A 23,734-nucleotide genomic window follows, 5' to 3' on the forward strand; every position below is an offset into this window, starting at 1 on the left:
GTAGGACTTCTGAATACCCATTTGAGTTGTTACTGTTGCTATGGCTTTTTCTTAGTTTGCATCTGAAACGTCAGCTTTTTCGGACAAAACGGTTTCAGAAGAATGAAAAGGCATGGAAGCCCTCTAATATGTGTGTGTGTGTCTGTACATTTTTCATTACTTATCAGTAAAAGCATATTTGAAATTAGTAATAGATACAGTTTGGAGCTTAGCTCTTTTTTAGTATGTCTTATTTCTGAGCTAAGTCTTTGGTTCGGTTAAATTTTTGCAAATATTGAAACTAAAATGTTCAAATGACAAATCACAGACGGAGGACATGGTAATGGTACAAATCGTTTAAACTCTTATGTAAAAATTGATAAGGTGTTTTACATAACTTTAATGAATTGACAAGGTCTTGTAGAGAAAACAGTTCCAGATGGCAAACATACGTAAGGGATTTAGTCAAACAATTTTTTGGCAAGAATGCTATGAATTTTGTAATCATTTGTGAGCCAATGAAATACAAAGATGAGTCTAGTTAATAATCTACAATTATTGGCTAAAGAAGTATATTAATGCTGATTTCCCTCTACACATCCTACCTTTTCTCTTCTGTCAGCCTCGCAAGCCTTTGACACAATGAAGTGGGTGACTTTTATTTCCCTTCTCTTTCTCTTCAGCTCTGTTTATTCCAGGGGTGTGTTTCGTCGAGATACACGTAAGAATTCTATTTTTCTATTGTTCAACTTATTTTATTTTCCTAGTAAAAGAAAGTGTCAGTAAACCTTGAATCTTTAATGAAGTAAGTTTCCCTTTAGCGCTTATTTCTGGACTGTTATATTTTGTATTTGTGAACCCTTAAGCAGTCATTTTATTAATATATTTCTAACATCCTAGGTGAAAAAATAGTGAGAATTGTTTAGTATTTATAATTTCCTTTTGCACATGAAGGAGCTTATGCAGAGTGACTTAAACTTAACAGAATATAGTTGAAGATAGAATTCAAAACTTCAAATTCCCAAGGGCCTGTCCACTGTACCTTAATTTATAAAAACAAAACAAAACAAAACAAAACCTGTATTGTTAATGTTACTACTAGAACTTGTATTTCTATTTTTCACTTCGAACATTCCTCTTAGTAGGTATTAATAGACACTACAAGAGCATTAGCTTTTGTCTGAGTTTGAATGTAAAGCTATAAATATTTAATGATTTTAATGACTTTTTTTCAAATAGCATCATGGTGATTAAATAACTCTTCTGTTTAAATGCAGAAGAAATAATTCACCACCATCCTAAGATTTTCTGTAGGGATCAGAGCCCAATATCTTGAAACAAATGAATACCTAAGTCAAATGGAGAGAAACAGAAAAAATAGTATCTTAAACAGTTGTTTCTTCATAATTTAAGCAAATCTTTTTATTTTTTTGTCTCCTTTTTTTCCCCTCCCCAGACAAGAGTGAGATTGCTCATCGGTTTAAAGATTTGGGAGAAGATGATTTCAAAGGCCTGTAAGTTAAAATATTGTAGAATCAAATTTAATGTTTCTAATAGTGTCAGTTATTATTTTGAAGTCCTTATATTCCCCTGTCATCAGAGATTCTAGAACAGCACTGTCCAATAGAATTATCTGCATTGATGGAAATATTCTATATTGGTGTTGCCTAATATGGTTGTCACTGGCTACGTGTGGCTATTGAGTACTTTAAATATGGCAAGTGCAACTGAGGATCAAAAATTTAAACAGTATTTAATTTTAATTTATTTAAATATGTATTGTCACTTGTGGCTAATGGCAACCTTATTGGACAGTGTAGCTCTGCAGCTCTTATATAACCTGCATGGTGGAAAAGATTTTACTGTGTGGTTCCTTTAACAACTCGCTTACTACATTCCTTTACCTAGCAAATCGTTCTGGTGTTTCTTGAGACCATTTTAATATTTTTTAATCTAGTTAAAAAGTGAGAAAATAGCTTATTTTTCAAGGTCTGTCTTATCCTACAGCCTGATTAAATGAAGTATGTGCTTGTGATTTTTGTTTTGTTTTAAATAGTTAAAGGGCCGGCAGGGTATAGCTCAGTGGTAGACTGTGCTTAGCATGCAGGGGGTCCTGGATTCAATCCCCAGTACCTCCATTAAAACAAACAAACAAACAAATAAATAGTTAAGGGGCCGATGTAATGCCCCAGTCTTAACAATTAGGTCAATTTACAATGCATTTTGCTCGCCTGCTCTGTGTGTATGTATCTACTGACATGCACAAACATATATTTAGACATGGTGGAAATACACATCCTCTTTGCTTAGAAAGCCACATTAACTGGTTAGACCTCCGATAACAGCTGGTGTGAACAGGCTTTCTGGATAATAGTAAGAAAGATGTGTAAAACAGGGAACATATACAGATGCACAGTTTGTTTTCTAGCATTGCTACCTACTGTCTGTTAAAATTTTGTTATGCTACCCTTTTCTATGTCCCTTGTTTCAGGGTGCTGATTGCCTTTTCTCAGTATCTCCAGCAGTGCCCATTTGACGATCATGTAAAATTAGTGAATGAAGTAACTGAGTTTGCAAAAACATGTGTTGCTGATGAGTCAGCTGCAGATTGTGACAAGTCACTTGTAAGTATATTCTGATTTTGAATAGTATTTCTTCTTTTAAGGAATCCTGAATGTTTAAAATGAAAAAAAAAAAACCCATTTTAGTTTTCTCAAGTATTACTAAATGGCTGTATTTGTAAGCAACACTCAAAAGTGGGTGCAGCCATTGTTTCTTCTCTGGTAGAGATGTCCTAGCTATACCCACAGTTTTAAAACATTTCTTTAGTGAGAACACACACAAGAGTCATAGTATATTTAAATGAAAGTTTTTCATTTGTAGAAATCTCTTTTTAAAATTTTAAGTTAGATTTCTTTTCATAGAGGCTACTAATGGTGGCATAGTTTTTATCTTCAGAAAGTACTCAGCTGATTTCTGTGCTGATTTTGTTACCTGGGTAAAATAATAGTATAGCATGTTTTCCTCATTTAGGAATATTCATGTTTTACATACAATAAAAAAAATCAGGACTTTGAACTTCAGGTATTTTCAGAGAGATCTTCTATACAAGGATAGAGCTTTATGTTTCTCTCACCACTTAATCTATACCTTTCTGGGGACAGGCAATTTTTTATTTATCACTGAAGCCTTCCTTCTTATTTCTCTCTATATGTACTTCTGCCTCAAGGCAGAATCAGTTCTTTAACTCTGCACAATAATATGGCTCTAAATATGAATTTTTAAAAAAATTAATAAATTCTGTCTTGAGTAGAATATTTCCCCTGAAGTTACAATTACTTTCATAATATAAATTAATGGGCAGAAAGGATTCATTTAATGGAATGTGCTTTGAGTCAAGTATTTCTAGAATTAAAAAACCTGTATTTTAATGCTTAATTAATTAAAACTTAATTAATACACAGTAGATAGTGTTACTCCTCAGTTTTGAATGGTCTTTACTAAAAAGTTGGACCTCTTAAGAAGCAGCAGCTCAAACAAGACACTATCTGAATACTTTCCTCCCTAATGTGAATTCATCTATTACTTAGAGGATTATTTTTCCTTGACTTTTTATTATAGTGATCACTTTCCTAGCCTTTAGTCTCAGGTAGAAATAGGAGTTATGTTTATTCCTTAAAGCCATTGATTGTCTTCTTGCCCTTCTGTTTTATTCACTGTAAGTAATAGTGTCAAGTTAATTCTTGTGAAAATTACACATAGATGGTCAAATCAAGGGAAACTCTCTAAACCTGAGGAAAGAAAGTGAATTTTTATATGATTTCCTAACCAAGGTTTACTAGGATATGAATTTTTTAGTACTATGTTTTGGGTATAAGGAAAATAAAATGCTGCCCAGCAATGTGAATCCTGCTCTCTTCCATTTAGCATACTCTCTTTGGAGATAAACTGTGTACGGTTGCATCTCTCCGTGAGACCTATGGTGAGATGGCTGACTGCTGTGAGAAACAAGAGCCAGAGAGAAATGAGTGCTTTCTGCAACACAAAAGTGATAACCCAGACCTCCCTAAACTGAAGCCAGAACCCGAAGCTTTGTGCACAGCCTTCCAGGAAAATGAAAAGAGATTTGGAGGAAAGTAAGTAATCTGATTTTTGTGCTTCAAAATTAAAAATTAGGGAATAGATCAAGACTCGTTATAACAATGACTATTACAAAAAAATATTATCAATGTTAAGATGAAGGTTTTGTTCTAATGACAATGTTCAAAATTTTCAAAGAAATAATATCTGATACTATAAAATTCTACACAATGAAAAAAGTCCATCAAAGATCTTTAGGAGTTGATTGAAACAGGATATGATCTGTATGAAAATATGTGAAGTTGGCATGTATTAAAATGTTATAAAGATATATATTTAGTATTCTCAGAATTTATTTCATCTTTGTCAATAGCAAATCACAGAAATTTAACTATTTTATGCATGTGTGTGTATATATGTATAAATTTAACCTTTTCACAGACTTAAAGAATGACAAATGCAAGGTCATCATGTACAAATTGCACTCAGTTGGTGAATTAGATGTCTTTGGGGTTTGGAGTCTCTGGGGAGAATGTTAATTACAAATGTTCCTGTAATATTGTCTGCTATAGAAAAATGACTGTCTGTTTTTCTGTTTAAAAATTTAGATACCTATATGAAATTGCCAGAAGACATCCTTACTTTTATGCCCCAGAACTCCTTTACTATGCTCACCAATATAAACACGTTTTTGAAGAATGCTGCAAAGACGCTGATAAAGCTGCCTGCCTATTACCAAAGGTATTCCCCAGAGAAGAATAAAAGAACAAATTGATAATCAATCCTTAGCTTTGGGGCATCTTAAGGCTAGATTTAGGAAACCTAAGCCTCTGAGAGAAACTTCTTTACATGGTCAAAAAAGCCTTCCTCCCTTTTTTCTCCCCTAAAGATCTTTCACCTTTTTTGAAAGTTATGACTTCCACCTTCCTCCTTCTAAGATTTGCCAAAGTGGATCTGGTAGAGGGAATCACTGTGTATGTGTCTAAATATCCCACCTCTTTTTATGGTGGTAGTTGCTATAATGAAATAATGAAACTCATTTGTAAAATTGCACAGCCAAGAGGCACAGTTTTTGTTCCTCTTTTCATGAGACTTTTTTTTACTGGGTAGGGAATTCAAAGTGGGGGAGAATATAACTGCATCTAGAAGCCTGGGTTTATTTATTCATTCCATAAGTATTTATTTATTATGTACTGTGTTGTCTTTTCTAGGGAGTTTATGGATATTATGAGAGTTGGTAAAGGAGGGATGAAAATAGATTGTATGCAAAATTAAGAAGTCAGCAAAATTCTGTTCCCTGGGATATTAGTGTGCTCTGTTTTTCCACTTTTCCTTTTAGTTCCCTTTTCCCTGGCAATGCCTCTATGATGGTTCTTAATTACCTAAAAGTTTCCACTATGACCAGACTGACTTTTCCTCTTCCTACACAGCAAAATAATTATTTGCCAGCAGTGACTACTTGGGAATTTAGGTGTAAGTTACCTCTTTCAAATTTGCTTTGCCATAGTCTCATCTGACCTAATGAAGGGGTGTTCTTTGGAGAGTTTTTCTTTTCTAACTTTTTCAAAATTATTTCTTTTTTGCAGCTTGATGCTTTAAAAGAAAGAATATTGGCTTCATCTGCCAGACAGAGACTCAGGTGTACCAGTATCCAAAAATTCGGAGATAGAGCTCTCAAAGCATGGTATTTTAACTTAATTTACTTCTTTATAATGATGTAAATGATGATTCAGTTGACAAAATTGTACATTTATATGTCATTTTACACAGTGCTTTTATATACATCTTTTGGGTTGTCCAAAAGGTAGAAATTTGACAGATGAAAACCAGAGCATCAATGACAAATTGTCACTTTTTATCACATGTTTTCTAAGTAGTCGAAAAATTTAGAGGACATCTTTTTTGTTCTCCCAGGACAGGTGTTTAAACTTTCATGTGTTTATAGTGATTGAGATCTTAGTATAATGGTCTACTACTTTTATAGAGCTGTAGTCAGGATCTTTTATTTAGTTTTATCTCTCCTTAACCCCCAACCAATTATCTGAAAGTGTCTGTTTATCTTTTTATGTGCTGATAATTAATTTCAGCCATCAAGATTTCTTCTCACTTTCTTGTAGCACCATTTCTGCTCTCAATCTCTTGTTTCTACCTAGGCTTCTGTTTTTGTATTATTAGCTAGTTCTAGAAGCATCCTTCAATATCTGAGCCAAGGAGCTCACCCTTCTGTCCACCCCCAATCCCTCACTTTCTAGTCAACAATGAATCAACACAAACAGGAAATAGAATGAAAAGAATAGATATTTTGCAAGCTTCTGGGGACTGTCACTTGAACTATCTTGGCTGTCATCCCTACCATCTACACCACCAAAAGCAACCAAATCAATAAACCTTAACGTAAAATGATATAGTTAAACAGGCTATGATTGCTTTGGGGAAAGAAGTTAACTTTTATCAGATTTAGGCAACTCTGAAATGATTTGGGAAAACATGTGTATATTAGCCTTTTATATCTTGTCATCGAGCTTAGAGACTGTGCTAAATCAATTTCTTGGTAAAAGTGTGCTTAATCAAAACTCTAATTTTGTAGAAGTTATGAAATTTCTTTTCTCAGAGACCTTTAGAAATCAGGAAGAATGTGTTTTAGTTAAGAAAAGAAAAAGATAACTGGAGCTTGTATGGTTCATGAACCTCCCAGTTCATAAAATGGGTTCATATGCATTATCTAATTTAATTCTCACAACATTCTTTGGTTTGGCATGCTGTTGTGACTCTGTAGAGGCTGACGCTCAGAGAGGCTAAGATCACACTTGCCTAGGGTCACACTATTAATAAGCTATAAAGCCAGATCTGGAAGTCAGTTCTGTGCTCCAAACCTGATGCCTCTCAGCAGGTAGCCTGTTTTGGAATCCCTCTTTGATTTCTGCTTTTATGAATTACTGGGTTTCTGACCACCATACACATTCTTACAATGGATAATTCTGCCCAAAGGAAACATTTCGTCTAAGATAATGATTTGGTTGAGAAGTAGCATTGAAATAAGAACTAATGAATTTTACAGATTATTTCTCCATTATTTTGTCCTAAATTTTCTTGTTATATGTAGTATTTTCCTAGTGCTTTCACATAAAATGTTGCCACAAAATATTATGTTTCACATAAAATATTAACACAAAATATTATGTTAATAATATTTTGATAGGAGAATTTTCTTTTCAGGTCAGTAGGTCACCTGAGCCAGAAATTTCCCAAGGCTGATTTTGCAGAGATTTCCAAGATAGTGACAGATCTTACAAAAATCCACAAGGAGTGCTGCCAAGGTGACCTGCTTGAGTGTGCAGATGACAGGGTAAAGAATCCTCAGTGTGCTTTCTGGTGACTTACATGCTCAAGTTGGTAGAATCAATTTGTTCAGCATCATAACAACTGAGAGTGGGTTGAGATTGTCCTCTATGCTCTAATCTGCTCAGTGCTCTCCCTGCCTTGTGACACATTTTTAAAAAATCTGATATCCTACTCATTAAATGATTTGATAAACTCATTTACTAATTTATGATGTCTTTTAGTCATATTCTAAGTGAGAACAAAATCTTAAAACTGAAATAAGACAGTTATAAAGGTAAATTTCTAAGAAGATTATTTTGAGGAGGTGGGAGGAGTTGGAAAAAGGCTAGATTCTGAAGAGAACTTTGGAAATTATATAATTTTTCTCTATATTCTCCCTTAATTAACTCTTCATGTTAAAAATACAAATATTTAGTATGCTATCTGTTTTCCTCAAACTGAAAATTATGACCAAATATCAGGATTCTAATCTCTCAGGACACTTTCTGGAAAATTTAAGGCAGCTATTCTACATGTGTAAGTAGGGTCTGTGACTATGCTCTTGACTAATTTTTCAAAAATCTCTAACATTTTATTTAGTCTTTTGAATTCAAAATGCCTGCACTTAATTTTGGGTGAATATGTGGTAAAACAGTACTGAATTTTAATTTAAAAATGTAAATGCTTTAACAGTAGAAATATAAAATTAAATGAGCCCCTATTACTAAGTAGATTTTTTAATCAAGTGGAAATATTTTAACAGTTGTACCTGAATCTCCAGGCTTAGCAGCACAGACAGAAAATGTTCACAGAACGCAAGTTGGTACATGTATGGTGTTAGAATACAATGAACATATTCTACCAACCTAATAAAAGTCTGGGGAGAAAGTGTATTGATGTCAATTTACATTGAATGATGTCCATCAACTTGCTTGTAGGCGGATCTTGCCAAGTATTTTTGTGACAATCAAGAAACAATCTCCTCTAAACTGAAGGAATGCTGTGAGAAACCTCTATTGGAAAAATCCCACTGCATTCATGAGGCAGAAAGAGATGAGATGCCAGAAAACCTGCCTGCAATAACTGAACAGTTTGCTGAAGATAAGGACGTTTGCAAACACTACACGGAGGAAAAAGATGTCTTCCTGGGCATGTAAGTGGATAAGGAATGATCCTTTCATAGTTTTACATGGTCTCGAGATTTAGGAAATTGTTTTAAGCTTTCCTTTGGAATTGCTACAATTTTCATGTTGCCTACAATGTTTCTTTATTCTTTCTTCTCCTAGCCTTTAAACATTTTTGGAAAACATTAATTAGTTTTTAAAAACTATAAAATAATACATGCTCACGGCAAATGCTTAATCAATAGAGAAGAGTACAAAGTAATAATAAAAGTCTATTTTTACTCCCCCACCCTACACCTTACGTCTTAGAGATATTTCTGAAAATACCTGTAGAAATATTTTGTGTATATGTAAATTATATACATTAGTCATTCATGCATTCATTCAAAGAGTATTTCTTGAACTTATAATATATATGTGTGAATATATGTAATACATCTTTGTTTCTGTATTTATCTACTTATCTATGTATCTATCTGATAGCAGCAAAGAACTATAAAGAGAAGTATGAAATCTATTACCAGGTGCTTTACATTTGGTTAAACATACCAGAGGGCCAGTACATGGCAAGGCAGCATATAATTAAATGACAGAATCAATGATTATATAAAGTCAATAAGAATGGTGAATAAACTTTGCATTTTATTGCTCAATTATAATAGTATTTTTACACTAAATAATATTTCATAAAACTATGTACCCATCAAGATTTTACTCATACGGAGAGGAAAAAAATTTTAGAATATATCTCTATTTATCTATCAGAGCCTTTTTGAGGTGTAGTCCAAATCAAGCAAAATATACCTTATAGTAATAGGTGTCATTCATCAAACGTTTAATAGGTGCCAGACAGCATGTGTTTTGCAGAGATTATGTCATGTATTTCTCCCAACTCACCTTATGATATAGATACTATTATTATCCCCATTCCACAGAGGAGAAAACAAAGGCTCTGATAGTTTTAATAAGTTGCCTGAGGTGATGTAGTAAAATAAATGACAGAGCCAGGATTTGTTACATTTAACTCTGAACCTCCCAAGTCCTTAGTCACTAAGCTTCACTGTGTGGGGTTTAGTCAAATTCAGACCTTTCGAATATGAGTTACTTTTGTGGTTAGTTATGTGGTTTTTCTTGCTCATTTGTCCAACCAAATCTATTTTATCTTCATCTTAATTAGGTTTTTGCATGAATACGCAAGAAGGCACCCTGAGTACGCTGTCTCATTGCTGCTGAGAATTGCCAAGGAGTATGAAGCCACACTGGAGGACTGCTGTGCCAAAGATGATCCTCATGCATGCTATGCTACCGTGGTAAGTTTCCTGAAGGAAAAGAAAATGTAACTCTTTGACTGATGATTCCAATAACAGGAAAGAAAAATAATGCAAGAACATAAAATGTTATATAGTGCAATTTAGGTCTTTCCTTGAGATGGTTCAGATTCTGTGCTTTTAAACATTATAGGAATCATAGCCTTAAATAGAAAAGAAAGATCTAAAGAGAGCAATCTCTAATTTCACAAAATCTTGAACATGCTTTTTTCTTTTCTTACACTGCTGAGAACAAAATAAGGTAAAGTCAAATGTTAATTAAAAGAGATTTAACTTAGATATAAAGAAAGTTAACCTTGGTTCCACATTTTGTCAAATATCAAGAATTAGCATCTTAAGGAAGATTGTGAAATCTATTAATTCAGAATATTTTCAAATCTTTTTGAGAAGGTTTAGGGATGGTTTTATAAGAAATTAAGTAAGGAGAGGAAAACTGAAAAGTTTTGGAGACTTTTAAGATGTTTAGCTATGTTAAAATAACATTTTAATATGTTTTAAGATATTTAGCATTCCTAGCACATATACTGGTTTTCAAATTGAAGAATCAGAGGGAAGTCATTTTTCCCTCTACCAGGAACCTGTTATATGCCAGGTGCCACACAGAAACCAATGACCAAGGTAAAATCTCTTAGAAAGCTCAGAATACAACTGGAGAGATGGCTGAATAATATTGGTGCTTACATTCATAGCCATTGTTTACTGAGCTTTTTACTATGTTCCAGGCTCTGTTTTAATTCCATTAGCTCAGGTAGTTTACACAGCAATTCTCTGAAATGAGGACCATCATCGTCTCCATTTTAGAGGTGAGGGTTCCAAAGCATGGAGATGTGGAGTAAAGCTGCACAGCTAGAAAGTGAGTGAGGTGGCCTGGCTCAAACACTGGTAGTCACACTCCAGAGTCTGACTGTTCTTAGTCACTTATCCTATGCAGTCTCGCCAAATAAATGGTTTAAGTGTATTATAATAGATTTGGCATCAAAAGTGTATTTATATGGCTTTGGGCAGAAAGAAGGAAGGATCTTACTCTGCCGAAGAGGGTGAAAAACAACCTCCATCTGTTCCTCAGATAGAATGCTATAAACACAGTTCTTTCATTTTTCAGTTTGATAAACTCCAGCATCTTGCAGATGAACCTCAGAATTTAGTCAAACAAAACTGTGAACTTTTTGAAAAACTTGGAGAGTATGGATTCCAAAATGAGTAAGTATTTTGCTTATTGGCTATTTTTTTCTTGATCATTTAGTAAATATTTAAGGCAATATATAGACCACCCATCATGGAACTTATAATCATGAAAATAAAGTATTTATTTATAATCACTCTCTGTCACAAAAGACTGGAGAAAATGAGATAAAATAGTTGATGAAATGAAGAGGCCTGTATTTGAGTGAAGTTTAAAAAATTGATCTCTTAAGACTGGGAGGAAAAATGTCAAATCTTGGGATATAGGAACTGCGGATGCCCTTTGAAAGGTAAGGAGTAGTTTACGAGCAAACAAAATATAGCAATGGTTCACAGAGCAGGAAATAGTAGGTCTCGAATAGAAGTAGCTCAATAAGATGATAGATTAATGTCCTGATTAAATAGAGCCACATTATTCAGTAAATATTTATTGTTCAGCTTACACATGTTAGCACTCTTCTAGCTATCAGTGCTAGGAGTAACAGCAATGAACAAGACACAGTTTCTTCCCTTGAGTAGATTCCAGTCATATATTGGCTTTCCGTGTATTAGCACTCTTCTAGCTATCAGTGCTAGGAGTAACAGCAATGAACAAGACACAGTTTCTTCCCTTGAGTAGATTCCAGTCATATATTGGCTTTCCGTGTGTGATTAGCATTTGCATGTGGCATTAGATTAACATTTCATGTGGTGATTAGCATTCTTATTATTAGTAGCAGTAAATTATTATTAGTAAACTATTATTACATGTTAGCATATTATTATTACATGTTAGATACCATGTCAGGTTGATTGCATACTTTGTTTCTTTTAATTTAATCCTTATACCATCCCTATTGATCTTTCAAATTTAGTATAGTGCTGATATAGATTAAGCTCTCAGTAAGTTTTATTGAAAGAAAGATACAATTAATAAATATTTTAATGTCACTGAATTATAATAAGTCACTTTCCTAAGATTATACAGCACAGATGAAATTCAAAGCTAGGCTTAATTAGTTCTCAGGACGAAGTCTTCACCCACATTACCCCACCAATCTAGAGACGAAGATAATTTTACAAATGGAAAACCATCTTCATAGATTTTTGGCTAAGTATTCTCTGCTTGACCTATTATGTTATAAAAAGACAGTTTCTTGCCTGGCTGAAAGGATATGAACTATTTTGTTACAGCATCTTAGTTCGTTACACTAAGAGACTACCCCAAGTGTCAACTCCAACGCTCGTGGAAGTCGCAAGAGGCCTAGGAAGAGTGGGCACTAAATGTTGTACACTTCCTGAATCAAATAGAATGTCCTGTGCTGAAGACTACGTGAGTCTTTTAAAATATAATAAAGTTAAAAATGATGATTCTTTGCTTTTAGATGTGAACAAAGCTAACTTTCAGAAGCAGGGTGTATGTATGTGTTGTGTATATGGTAGTGAAAGCCAGGACTTGTTCACCTATATTATCCTGACCATCAGAATGAAGATTTATATACAATTATAAAAATGATAAATTGTTTTGAAAAATTTCCATGAATTTTCAATGTTCTATCCTGGCATTTTCTAAATTATTACTTTTTGGGGTCTTTTCTTTAATGTATCAGCATAGGACTGTTTCTTCCCTACTCTAACACATATTTCAGGACTCACCTCAAATTTTTTAATCAATTGTTTTCTCAAGTAAATTATTCTTAAAATGTAGCCATATTTGATTAAAAGAGAAAAGACTGCTCATAGTCCCTTATTACTTGTAGTTCTAAAGATAAGCAAGTCACTGCCTCAAATCACCCCTGGATTCAGTGTTGCTAGTTAAAATATAACAAAACTTTTCATTATACTTCTGAATTTCTGCTCTCTGGCCTATTTTTAGCTGTCCCTGATCCTGAACCGGTTGTGCGTGTTGCACGAGAAGACACCAGTGAGCCCCAGAGTTACCAAGTGCTGCACAGAGTCCTTGGTGAACAGACGACCATGCTTTTCTTCTCTGACAGCCGATGAAACATATGAACCCAAAGAATTTGATGAGAAAACATTCACCTTCCATGCAGATTTATGCTCAGTTTCTGAGCCTGAGAAACAAATCAAGAAACAAACGTGAGGAGTATTTAATTACTGCATATATTTTAGTCTTGATAGTGAGAACTGTAAATTGAAAAGAGCAACTTTTTCTGAAGTAGTTATATACCTTAAGTACTTAAGTATTGGCCATATTAAGCTGATAAAAGTTTCAAGAATAAAATGGTGTTTTGTTTTCTTAGCAAAAGAAAAAAAACTGTATCATAATCTTGCCTCTAAATCATTCAGAATAGTCTTGTGGATAAAAGCTGCTGTAGAATAATATCTTAGCCTAGCTCCAGGAAAAAAGCTGAAGAATTAACTGAGGCATTTCTGCAGATAGCAAATCAGTTAGTAGAAATCAGAGGAGAATTTATTTCTAGGTATGAATGGTTATTTTCAGTTTGCTCTATGGCAACCCACAGGTAAGACAAACCCTCAAGATCTGACTTTTGAGAATGAAACTTGGATTAAAAACATCTGGGATTGTGAGTTCTGAGGCTTCACTCCCTATTACTGTCACAAGGGGTTATAATTGCATGAAATTTAGCAACATAAGGTTGCTATGATCTCTGGTGGCTTCTGATTATGACCATAGACTTAAGAGTACTATTGCAAAGCCTATCATCCCCACATGACCCTCTCCCTAGCACTGTTCTCTCTATAGATGCCAATGAAAGAGAACCACCAGCTCCCATGAATTTGAATAGTCTTATTTCCTGTGGCCTCTCCACAGTTAACTTTTAATGGGGCAAATTACAAAAACCAAATATAAAGATTCTCAGATTAGAAACTTTTAAAGTGGAGCCCAAGATAAGTAAGTTTTTAAGGATCCTTTTTAGCTCTTAAATAGCTATAAAATTCAATATGGCATAATTTCCAAAATGTTAATAGTGGATAAATGCAACGACATCATCCCTCCCGCTGATTTACTAGAGAACGATTTGTTGAGATTTACTGACACTACAAATGTTGAGCAGTTTACAGTCAGTGCTTAATTTGATCCTTCCACTAACCCTGTGAAGGTGGATTTTATTCTCCTCACTATGTAAATGTGAATATTGACACTTATAATGGTAAGCCTGGGCCTCAAAGCCAGAGTTGCCTGGCTCTAAGATTTATAATCTTAACCAGCAGTGCTACCATCTTTACCATCTCCATTCTTCTTTAGTGAGTAAACTTTTTTTTTCTTTTTTTCTTTTCTTTTTTGTTTTCATTCAAATGCAGTGCACTCGCTGAGCTGTTGAAACACAAGCCTAAGGCAACAGACGAACAACTGAAGACTGTTATGGAGAAATTTGTAGCTTTTGTAGATAAGTGCTGCGCAGCGGTTGACAAAGAGGCCTGCTTTACTGTGGAGGTACTGGCGTTGTTTGTCTTCATGTTTGTGTGTCTCATTCCCTTTGCTGTTGCATTTGATCAGGCTAGGGATTAGTGCTTTAAGTGTCTGAAGGACACTGTGCATGCAGAATAGAAATCTTATCAATTGTCTTACAAAAGACTGAAATAGCTCTTTTTTAAAAAAAAAAAAAATCTCCTGCTTAGTATTTGTTCTCTTTCCAAAGTTGTGATGTTTATATATAGATACAAATATTTGTAAGGCCTGAAATCTTCTGGCAGAGACATTACCAAGCCAAAACATTAATCTATTTAAGCAATTTCTTGAAAAATGCTGATTTGTGATTTGGTTGAATCTCAGTGCTTGGCTTTACAGGGTAATGGGGTAGTTTACAGTTAAATGTCTGAATCATTTACTATTTCCCCCTACGACTTGACAGTAATTTTTTTTATTCCTTTGGGGGCAATTATGCCACTGAGCTTCCTTCTAGAGATTCTAGTACTAAGCTGGAATTAAAGGATGTGATGTATGTACAATTACTTTGTAATCACCAATGGCTGTATAAATGTTACTTTTAAAATTTTAATAGTGATGTTAATATTTTCCCCACATCTGTCATTTCTTTGTATTTAGGGTCCACTTCTTGTTGCTGCAACTCGAACAGCCTTAGCCTAAAAACAACACAATCATAAGCATCTCAGGTAACTATACTTTGGGTTTTTTTTTTTAAAGTAATTATAATAGTTACTATTAAAATAGCAAAGATCAAATGACCAGTGCCAACCACTGTTCTAAGCTTGTTATGTATATTAACTTCTTTAATTCTCAAAATACTTGCTTGAGTTGAGTACCATAAATATTCTCATTTTGAAGATGAGAAAATGAAGGCCCAGATCAAGGGATAGGTTAAGTCATTTACCCAAGGACCATCCAGCTAGTGAGAGATGGAGCCAAAATTCAAAATTCAAACCAGAGTTTGAGAGTTAACCATTGTCTTGTTCTGACCTAATATGACACAGAAGACAGTCATTCAGCTAGGCAGCAATGGTTCAGCAGTGGGATATGTTAGGTAACAGGCCAGACCATATGAAGGTGCATTTTTGTATGTAAAAGACCAGTTGAATATGAATGATTTTGCATAGTTCAACCATATAGCTCCAGAACACATTCATTTCACTGGAGAATATAAGTCTATCTTCTGTGAACTTCTACTATAAGTCAGTAATCTGCTACTAAGTTTTCAATGTGTCAACATACTGAGCCTTAAGAGAATTTCTCGTCTTATGACAAAAGACTCCCTTTAAAATTTAGTTGTTTGAACATGAACATGTTTTACCCATTAGGTTATAATATTTTGGGGGAAATTAAAAAATAGAATAACTTCCTTTTTTGAAGCAAGTTGTTCAACTATTTTTTTGCATGAATTATTTCCATATTTTTCAAACCAACTGTGATGTTTATTCCACTTTAGGTTTTAACTTGCTCATTGTCCTTATGGCAATACATACATATAATGCATTCAGGCAAGGAACCAGTTTCATATCTCTGCAAATTTGGGCATTTCAAATGTGATTTGTTTTAGTCCTACATGGCAAGATGTTCTTCCTAAAGGTCTAACTTTGAGAAGACAACTTTTTTGTTTGTAATTAACTTAGGTGAGAAGAAGATGTTAAGTAAATGACTGAGAGTTGATGATGAAAAGCCTGTGATGTTGAAGCTTGAGGAGCCTGATGACATCAGTGACAAAGAGGGGTCTATACAGTCCTTACTGGTGTGTCCTCTTAGGGGAGAACACAACAGATGTATTCACCTGCCATGAGTCTAGGACAGGCTTGAGTCGTTTTCACTGGTAGAAATTGCAGAAAGACAATCTAAGCAATTTAGCATTCACTTGAATAGGTTTGAAAAAAAATGCCATTTTATAAACAGTAATTATATTTATCCTTTTGTTGTTCTTCAGCCTACCCTGAGAAGAAGAGAAAGAAAGAGAAATGGAGACCCAGAGCTTATTCATCTGTTTTTCTTTTTCTGTTGGTGCTAAACCAACGCCCTATCTAAAGAACACGGATTTCTTTAAACATTTTGCCTCTCTTCTCTATGCTACTATTAATAAAAAAAAATGAAAAGAATCTAACATAATTGTCCATGACTGTTATTTTTCAAAGATGTGTTGCCATTCTGAAATTTTTGTAAGTTCTGTCAAAGTCCCACTGTTCTCTCTTCCCCCGTCTCAGCAGAGGACTTCCAGTTCCTTCTGGGTTAATTATGTAAAAGAAACATTAATATTGTTCTGAGTTATGGATTATAGACATTCAAAGGAATATTTTAACATTATGATAGTTTCAAATAAAAGAATAGAAACTGTGGTATAGGTAAGGCATATAAAACATGGCTTTTTCTTACTACTATAACCCAATAATAAATGTGAGGGACCCAGAAGGTAGAAATGATTGTAAAGATACAGTTGTCCCCCTTTTCTGCAGGGAATACATTCCAAAACTCCCAATGGATGCCTGAAATCCCAGATAGCACCAAATCTTATATATACTATGTTTCATCCTATACATACATAACTATGATAAAATTTAATATATAAATTAGGCACAGTAAGAGGTTAACAACAAATAATAATAAAATAGAACAATTATTACATATACTGCAATAAAACTTATGTGAATGTGGTCTTACTCTCTTAAAATACCTTATTGTACAATTTTAATGCCTTTTCTATCTTAACTAAGCACTTATCACGCACTGTGGCTGTAATTTTTGCAGTTTGGAATGTGATAGGAAAAATAGCATGAATTTTTTTTTCCTCCTCCACAACTTTACAGATAAAAGATTTATCCTTACTATTCTTAACAACCTCAGCCCGATTCTTTTTCTTTCCTTCTTAAGTGGAGAATTTTCACCTTTTCACTTAAAGGAAGTGCTTCATAGCTTCTCTTTGGCATATTGTAATTGCCAGCATTACTCCCAGTGCACTTTGGAGGGATTATTAAGTAAAATAAGGGTGGCCTGAACCCAACTACACTGATACAGGGACAGCTGATCTGATTACTGAGAAAGTTACAGGTGACTAACAGGTGGGGCATGCTGGACAAAAGGATGATTCATGTCCTGGGCAAGACGGCATGAGATTTCAAAATGCTACTTGGAAAAGCATGCAATGTAAAACTTATGAATTGTTTATTTCTGGAATTTTCCACTTCATATTTTCAAACTGTAGTTGACCTGAGTAACTGAAACTACAGAAAGTGAAGCCGTGGATAAGGGGGACTACGGTACTAATTGAATTAGGATAAAAGCTGACCCTAGAAGAAATTTGAGGCAGTTTAGGATGACAATACAAGAAAAATGTAAGACCAAGTTTGGGGATGCATCATTGGAAGAGAGGATTAGGAAATCTGGACAGAGTTACAGTAAAAAAATGATTACAATATATTGAACTGAGGGAGTACAAGTGTTAGAACGTGAAATTTTGTTGTAAAATATTAAGATGTTATGCTCAATACCGAGCCTCTTTTCCATCTTCCTAGAGGTTGCTACTGACATCAGACCATTGTCTATGAATTGACACACTTAAAAATCATTTACAGCCTTACTAGTTTGAGTATTTTTTAAATTTGTATAAAATTGATTTCATACTAATGCTACCAACAGCTTGCTTTTTTTAACCCATAGTAACGTTAATTCCACACTCCCTCCCCATCTACCCCCAACCCCTACTTTGGCCTCCTGTTGACTGTATCAGATATTTTTCCACATTTCGTTGCAATCGTCACAAAGGTCAAAGATAGCCTTTAAAGGGAGAAACTGGCTCATGGAAGCTCCTAGAGCTAGACCTAGAAATTTTTGAGTAAGGCATTTCCACAGAACTGGATACACATGGGGCCAGGTCTGGGTGGCACTGCAGCCCAGGCCCTGAAAGGGAACTTAAAATTTTTGAGAAAAGACTCTCTAGAATGTAGGACTCCAAGATCCCAGCATCACCACTCCCCCCAGGGTCAACCAGATTCCCAGAGGAACATAGACACTTGACCCAAAGAGTGATCCAGGAGCCCAAGGCCCTCTCTGGTTCTGAGAGGTTGGCCTGGCAAGTGCATCATTCTGACTGGTTGGCTGTTGCAGTTTGTCTTTTGCTGCACAGTGTGGAAGATTGGGCACAAAAATGGTGCAGACACACTAATGCGTGTGTGTGTGTGTGTGTGTGTGTGTGTGTGTGTGTGTGTGTGTGTGTGTGTGTGTGTGTGTGAAGCGCTCTTCTCTTCATATCACATCAGAGGATACGTCATAGCCACACGATTTATCACCAGGGATGCTAAGATTGAGCACTTGATTAAGGGAATGTTTGCCAGGTTTCTCGCTGTAAAGTTTTTTTTCCCTTTCCATACTCTATGTTTGGAAGGGAGTCACTAATTCAGCCCACACTCAAGTGAGGGAGGGAGAGGATGAAGCTTCCAGAAGGGGGGAGTATCAACATCTATTATTTAGAATTCTTGTGAGAAAGATCTGTCACTTCACTCCATTTATTTATTTAATCATTTATATCAATATGGATTCGTGTATATTTATTTTATACTTTGGGTTATAATTCAATGCTACATTATTTATTTTGCTATTCAAATTATTCCAGCTTTGGCCTTTGAGAGTTCTTGCAGGTTCGCTCCTGTGCCCCTTGACATGCTCCCATACTTTCTTTGCTTCTTTTGAATGATTCTTATTCTTTGGCACTACGAGATGCTCTGGGTTCATCGTGTATTTTCCCTTCCCCAGACCTGGGAGCAGCCATGTCTCCAAGGAGTTCTGGTTCTGTTTACTAGAAAATGGTATTAGAAACAAGAATCTGAGCACTGGATGTGCTTATTGCTAATGTGGTATCACTATTTCTAGACTCAGTGATCAGAGCTAAGGGATGTAAGTTTGGATACTAACCCATGTATATACATATAATGTAATTATTTCAATATCTGTCTATCAAAATATGAGTTCATACTGATGTCTCTAACCACTCCAGAACCACAGAAATCATTCGAGCCTTCTCCCTTTGCAATTCCCTCTTTGATGGTGAGAAACTTGTCTCTCACTATCTACCATGCATTTTTTTTCTTTTTTTTAAATTGAAGTATAATTGATTTACAGTTTTGTGTTATTTTCAGGTGCACAACAAAGTGATTCAGTCATATATATATATATATATATATATATATATATATATATATATATATACATATACACACACACACACATACATATACACACACATATATATACATATATATTCTTTTTCAGATTCTTTCCATTATAGGTTATTACAAGATATTGAATAGAGTTCCCTGTGCTATACAGTAGGACCTTGTTGTTTATCTATTTTATATATAGTAATGTGTATTTGTTAATCCCAAACTCCTAATTTATCCCTAATCTTCTTTCTCCTAAGTTTGTTTTCTATGTCTGTGAGTCTGCTTCTGTCTTGTAAATAAGTTCATTTGTATCTTTTTTTTAGATTCCACATACAAGCGATACAGTATTTGTCTTGTCTGACTTACTTCACTTAGTATGATAATCTCTAGGTTCATCCATGTTGCTGCAATCTTGCATTTTTTTCAACCCCAGGATACATATGAAGGAGTTTCAGAATTGTTGACCCATATCTCTATTTTTATTTTTTAATTTATTTTATTTTCTTATTGAAGTGTAATCAGTTTACAATGTTATATCAATTTCCAGTGTACAGAACAATGCTTCAGTTATATATGAACATACATATATTCATTTTCATATTCTTTTTCACTGTAAGCTACTACAATATCGAATATAGTTCCCTGTGATATACAGTATAAACTTGCTGAACTATTTTATATATACCAGTCAGTATCTGCAAATCTCAAACTCCCAATTACCCATATCGCTATGTAAAACAAACTTACCAACCAGAATACAGTGTCTATGTACAGTTTCTTTTGTCTTTAGCCTTAAAATTTCCAGTCAAAATATCATTTGCCGAAGTTACTTAGGTCAACTCCATTTCCCGCATCCTCTTAAGTAAGGTTATGACTGGTGAGTTTTCTGTAAATCACTCACATTGGACACAGGATGAGTTTAGGATCTGGGCAGTTGACTGATCCCTGGGCTTGAGCTGCACGTGTGGTCCCATCTATCAGCTCTTTGTTGTCTGTGTTCCCAAAGGGCAACCTCTGTTTACCGTATGAAAATATGGCAGGAATGGTGGCAGAGGGGCTGGCAGGTGTCCTTTACTCAATGTGCTCCCTGACACTGGCACCGAATGTGGTCACACCAATCTCTCCACAAACTCCATATCAAGGGTCAAGCAGTGCTCTGGAGACCACCACTCCTTAATGCTCTTGGGCCCTGCCAGTTGATGTCCTCTCTTGCTTTCATCAATGTGGTTATATCGTGCTCCTCTGGATTGGTCTTAAGCCAGGCCAAGCATCCCTTGCAGGAATAAGATCACTCTTCTTGTTTCACCATAGGTCCTTCATCCATATTCCCTATTGGTGGCTGTGTGTGGAAACTAAGAGCATAGTTTAGCATTGAAAGAGATTGCACTCTAGAAATGCAGTGATTATGACCTAAGAGTTCAGGAGAAAATATGTTTGGAAGATGTGTGACCTACATTTATGCTAAGGAAGTCGTAACAGTGAATTTAAGATGACCAGAGACTTGCATTTGTGCTAATCATTGATGAAGCACAATAATAACATAAAAGAGAGTCATGGAAGTCAGAATTCATCATGATATGATGGATGCTAAATCATCATGAATAATGCTATAACCGGGTTAAATTAAATAACTGATAATAGAGAACTGTAGTGGCAAGAGGATTTATTCATTTCAATACAAATTAGCTCCAAGAAGCCAACACATCATGAGCAATAACAACAGCATTGCTATCTTTTTTTCTTGAGATGACAGATATAAAATTAGCCAGGAAGGATATGCATTTGACAATAAGGAAAGTAGTACCAACAAAGAGGTGGTATGTGGACCTGAATAGGAAGATGTGGTGCCTGGGCATTAGGAAGAATCTTCATGTTCTCTGACTGGACAATAAAGAAGCATGTAAGTATCACTGCTCTGCTCATTGTTCTAAATCTTAACTGATAAACTAGGAACTTCACTTAAGTCCATGCTGGAGTTGCATAAATCCAGAGGACATCATTAATGCAGAATAAAATGTGAAGTCTGCCTCCTGGAGTAGAACATGGGGTCAGTTATTTTTATTACAATTGTTAACATTTTAGAGATTTGGTTTATGATGGGGCGGCTGACAGTGTGATAAGATTGTTGTTTTATAACTGATGTGTTGGATATGTGGGAATCACACATGGAATCACATTTCTACCCTTCCCTTCTCACATAACAACTATCTTTGCTTCCCTTAGTCACTTGATAAAGTGATTCAGTATCTTTTCGATCTTTTTTTCACCCCTCCTTTGATATTCTAATCAGTGTCCTTTTCACCCTATTCATGAACACACAGTGCTTTTTCACGCATGCTTTCTCCTTCTGCCTGGTATGTCTTTCTCGCTCTTCTTTATCTGCTTAACTCAACACAAAGGTCACCTTCTCTGAGGATATTTCCCTGCATTGAGTTAGTTATTTCCTTCTCTGATGCCTTGTTTGCTTTTTGAACTTGACTTATTATAGCATTCACATTTTATTATAACTTGGTAGATTTTATATGCATTTTAAATATGTGAAATTGGAGTCCTACGGCTGGAATTTAAACACACATAGTTCTGACTCCTGAGAGCAAGTCCATTTAATAGTATCAATTCATTTGTACGTCTATCTCCTTAACTAGCTATTGTTTCTTACCAGAAGGGATCATGAACCAGAAGTTATGTGTTGGCACTTAGCATAACCTGATATATAACAGATATTTGATAAAAATTAGCTGAATAAATTGATTTATGCTATGGGCTCTAAATATTCTAAACTACAAATCATAGACTCCTGACTTAGAGCAATTTCTTGGGCTTCCAAAAATAGTAGATACAGTAAACTGAATTTTATGTAAATTTGAATTATGCACATTTGTGCTTTAAGATAATAATAATGATATATTTTATTTTTAAAAAGTTAAATAATGAAAATTCCCCCAAGTTAAAATACATCAAGAACTGCATATTCAAAACTGATAGACCTAGTAACTTTCCCTATGATGGTGTCACTTTTGCATCAGTCCAACCGATCTAAAATTATCCCTGTTATCTCTCTTGTGTGAGTGACTGATGAATAAATACACGAATACTTGCCTGGCACCAAAGAAAGTGCTCTAGCACTTTGAGATTTATCTTTTGGGAAGAGTAAGCTCTTTCTCTGACTAATTAAAAATTTTATGTTCAAAAAATGTTACATATGATGATTGATATATATGTAGATTAATAACCATTTTTTCATTGTATTTAATTCAGGTGGACCTTGTATAATTACTTCAGTACTAGACTATAAGCAGTTACTTGCACAGTTTCTGAGAAATGCTGCATCAAATGAACAGATCACATTTTTAAATATTTACTCTTTATCTCCACTCAGATCTTAGTTCTGTTTGTTGCAAATTTCTTCTTTCATTCACTTAATCAGTTGATATCTGGACCCTAGGAACTGGTTCCTTAAAAACGCTAGACTTAAGAATTTCAGAGAAGAACTGAATTAAGGAGCAGGATCACTGGAGAATAAGGAGTAGGACAACTAGGTGCTGAGAGTGACAGAGAGAAGAAGCCCATCCTGGCCCTCACCCACCTCAGATGGAGTAATTTGGTTGGTGATTTGCGAAGCCGCACGGCTGAGTACCAGGAGGCATCAGAAGCCACACACATCTTCCATTGATGGAAGGGGGCATCAGCAAGGCGATGAACACCCTAACATGTCAGGTAAGGTTAGCCATGTCACTGGGCTGGGCTCTAGAGCACTAGAGTAGTCTGTCAGGGGTCAGAGGGCAGGGTTAGCTCCAGAGGCTGGTACAAAGAATACGTGTCAACACAAAGAATGCTTCTTCACTACGGGAAAGAGGATCCCTTGAGGTTTTTTAAATTGCAACAAGGAGGAAAATGTGGAGCACCACAGGCAATACACAGATACTCACTCCATGGCTTCTTCCCAGGGCTGAGGGACTGGCTCTTCTACACTCAGAGCTGTGTTGGATGAGAGAGCAGGCCTCCCTAACTTTGTATTGGGGTGGACAGCAGATGCATTTCCTGACATAAAACTGATTCAATGCAAGAACGACCGTGAGGTACTGAGGATGGGAATGGACATGCGCTCTAAACCATTTCATTACCTTTCTCACGACAGAAGTTGTGAGGCCACAGGGC

General features: G+C 35.2%; 1 protein-coding gene across 1 annotated transcript; it reads left to right on the top strand.

Moving 5' to 3' along the window:
- The first annotated feature begins 543 nt into the window (after positions 1 to 543).
- ALB (albumin) lies at positions 544 to 16,522 on the top strand. Its single transcript, XM_010969348.3, has 15 exons — positions 544 to 700; positions 1,436 to 1,493; positions 2,471 to 2,603; positions 3,907 to 4,115; positions 4,668 to 4,800; positions 5,646 to 5,743; positions 7,276 to 7,405; positions 8,319 to 8,533; positions 9,682 to 9,814; positions 10,935 to 11,032; positions 12,188 to 12,326; positions 12,870 to 13,093; positions 14,282 to 14,414; positions 15,027 to 15,094; positions 16,354 to 16,522. The coding sequence occupies exons 1-14, from the start codon at positions 622 to 624 to the stop codon at positions 15,066 to 15,068; spliced, it is 1,824 nt and encodes a 607-aa protein (XP_010967650.1). The 5' UTR covers positions 544 to 621; the 3' UTR covers positions 15,069 to 15,094; positions 16,354 to 16,522.
- Positions 16,523 to 23,734: the final 7,212 nt, after the last annotated feature.

Source organism: Camelus bactrianus, chromosome 2 (genome assembly GCF_048773025.1).
Source record: "Camelus bactrianus isolate YW-2024 breed Bactrian camel chromosome 2, ASM4877302v1, whole genome shotgun sequence".
NCBI classification, from domain to species: domain Eukaryota; kingdom Metazoa; phylum Chordata; class Mammalia; order Artiodactyla; family Camelidae; genus Camelus; species Camelus bactrianus.

Excerpts from the sequence above, each read along its gene's own strand:
- ALB (XM_010969348.3), top strand. The coding sequence starts at position 622 with ATGAAGTGGGTGACTTTTATTTCCCTTCTCTTTCTCTTCAGCTCTGTT. Across the intron at positions 701-1,435 it reads TGTGTTTCGTCGAGATACAC|ACAAGAGTGAGATTGCTCAT; the intron begins GTAAGAATTCTA and ends TCCCCTCCCCAG. Across the intron at positions 2,604-3,906 it reads CAGATTGTGACAAGTCACTT|CATACTCTCTTTGGAGATAA; the intron begins GTAAGTATATTC and ends TCTTCCATTTAG.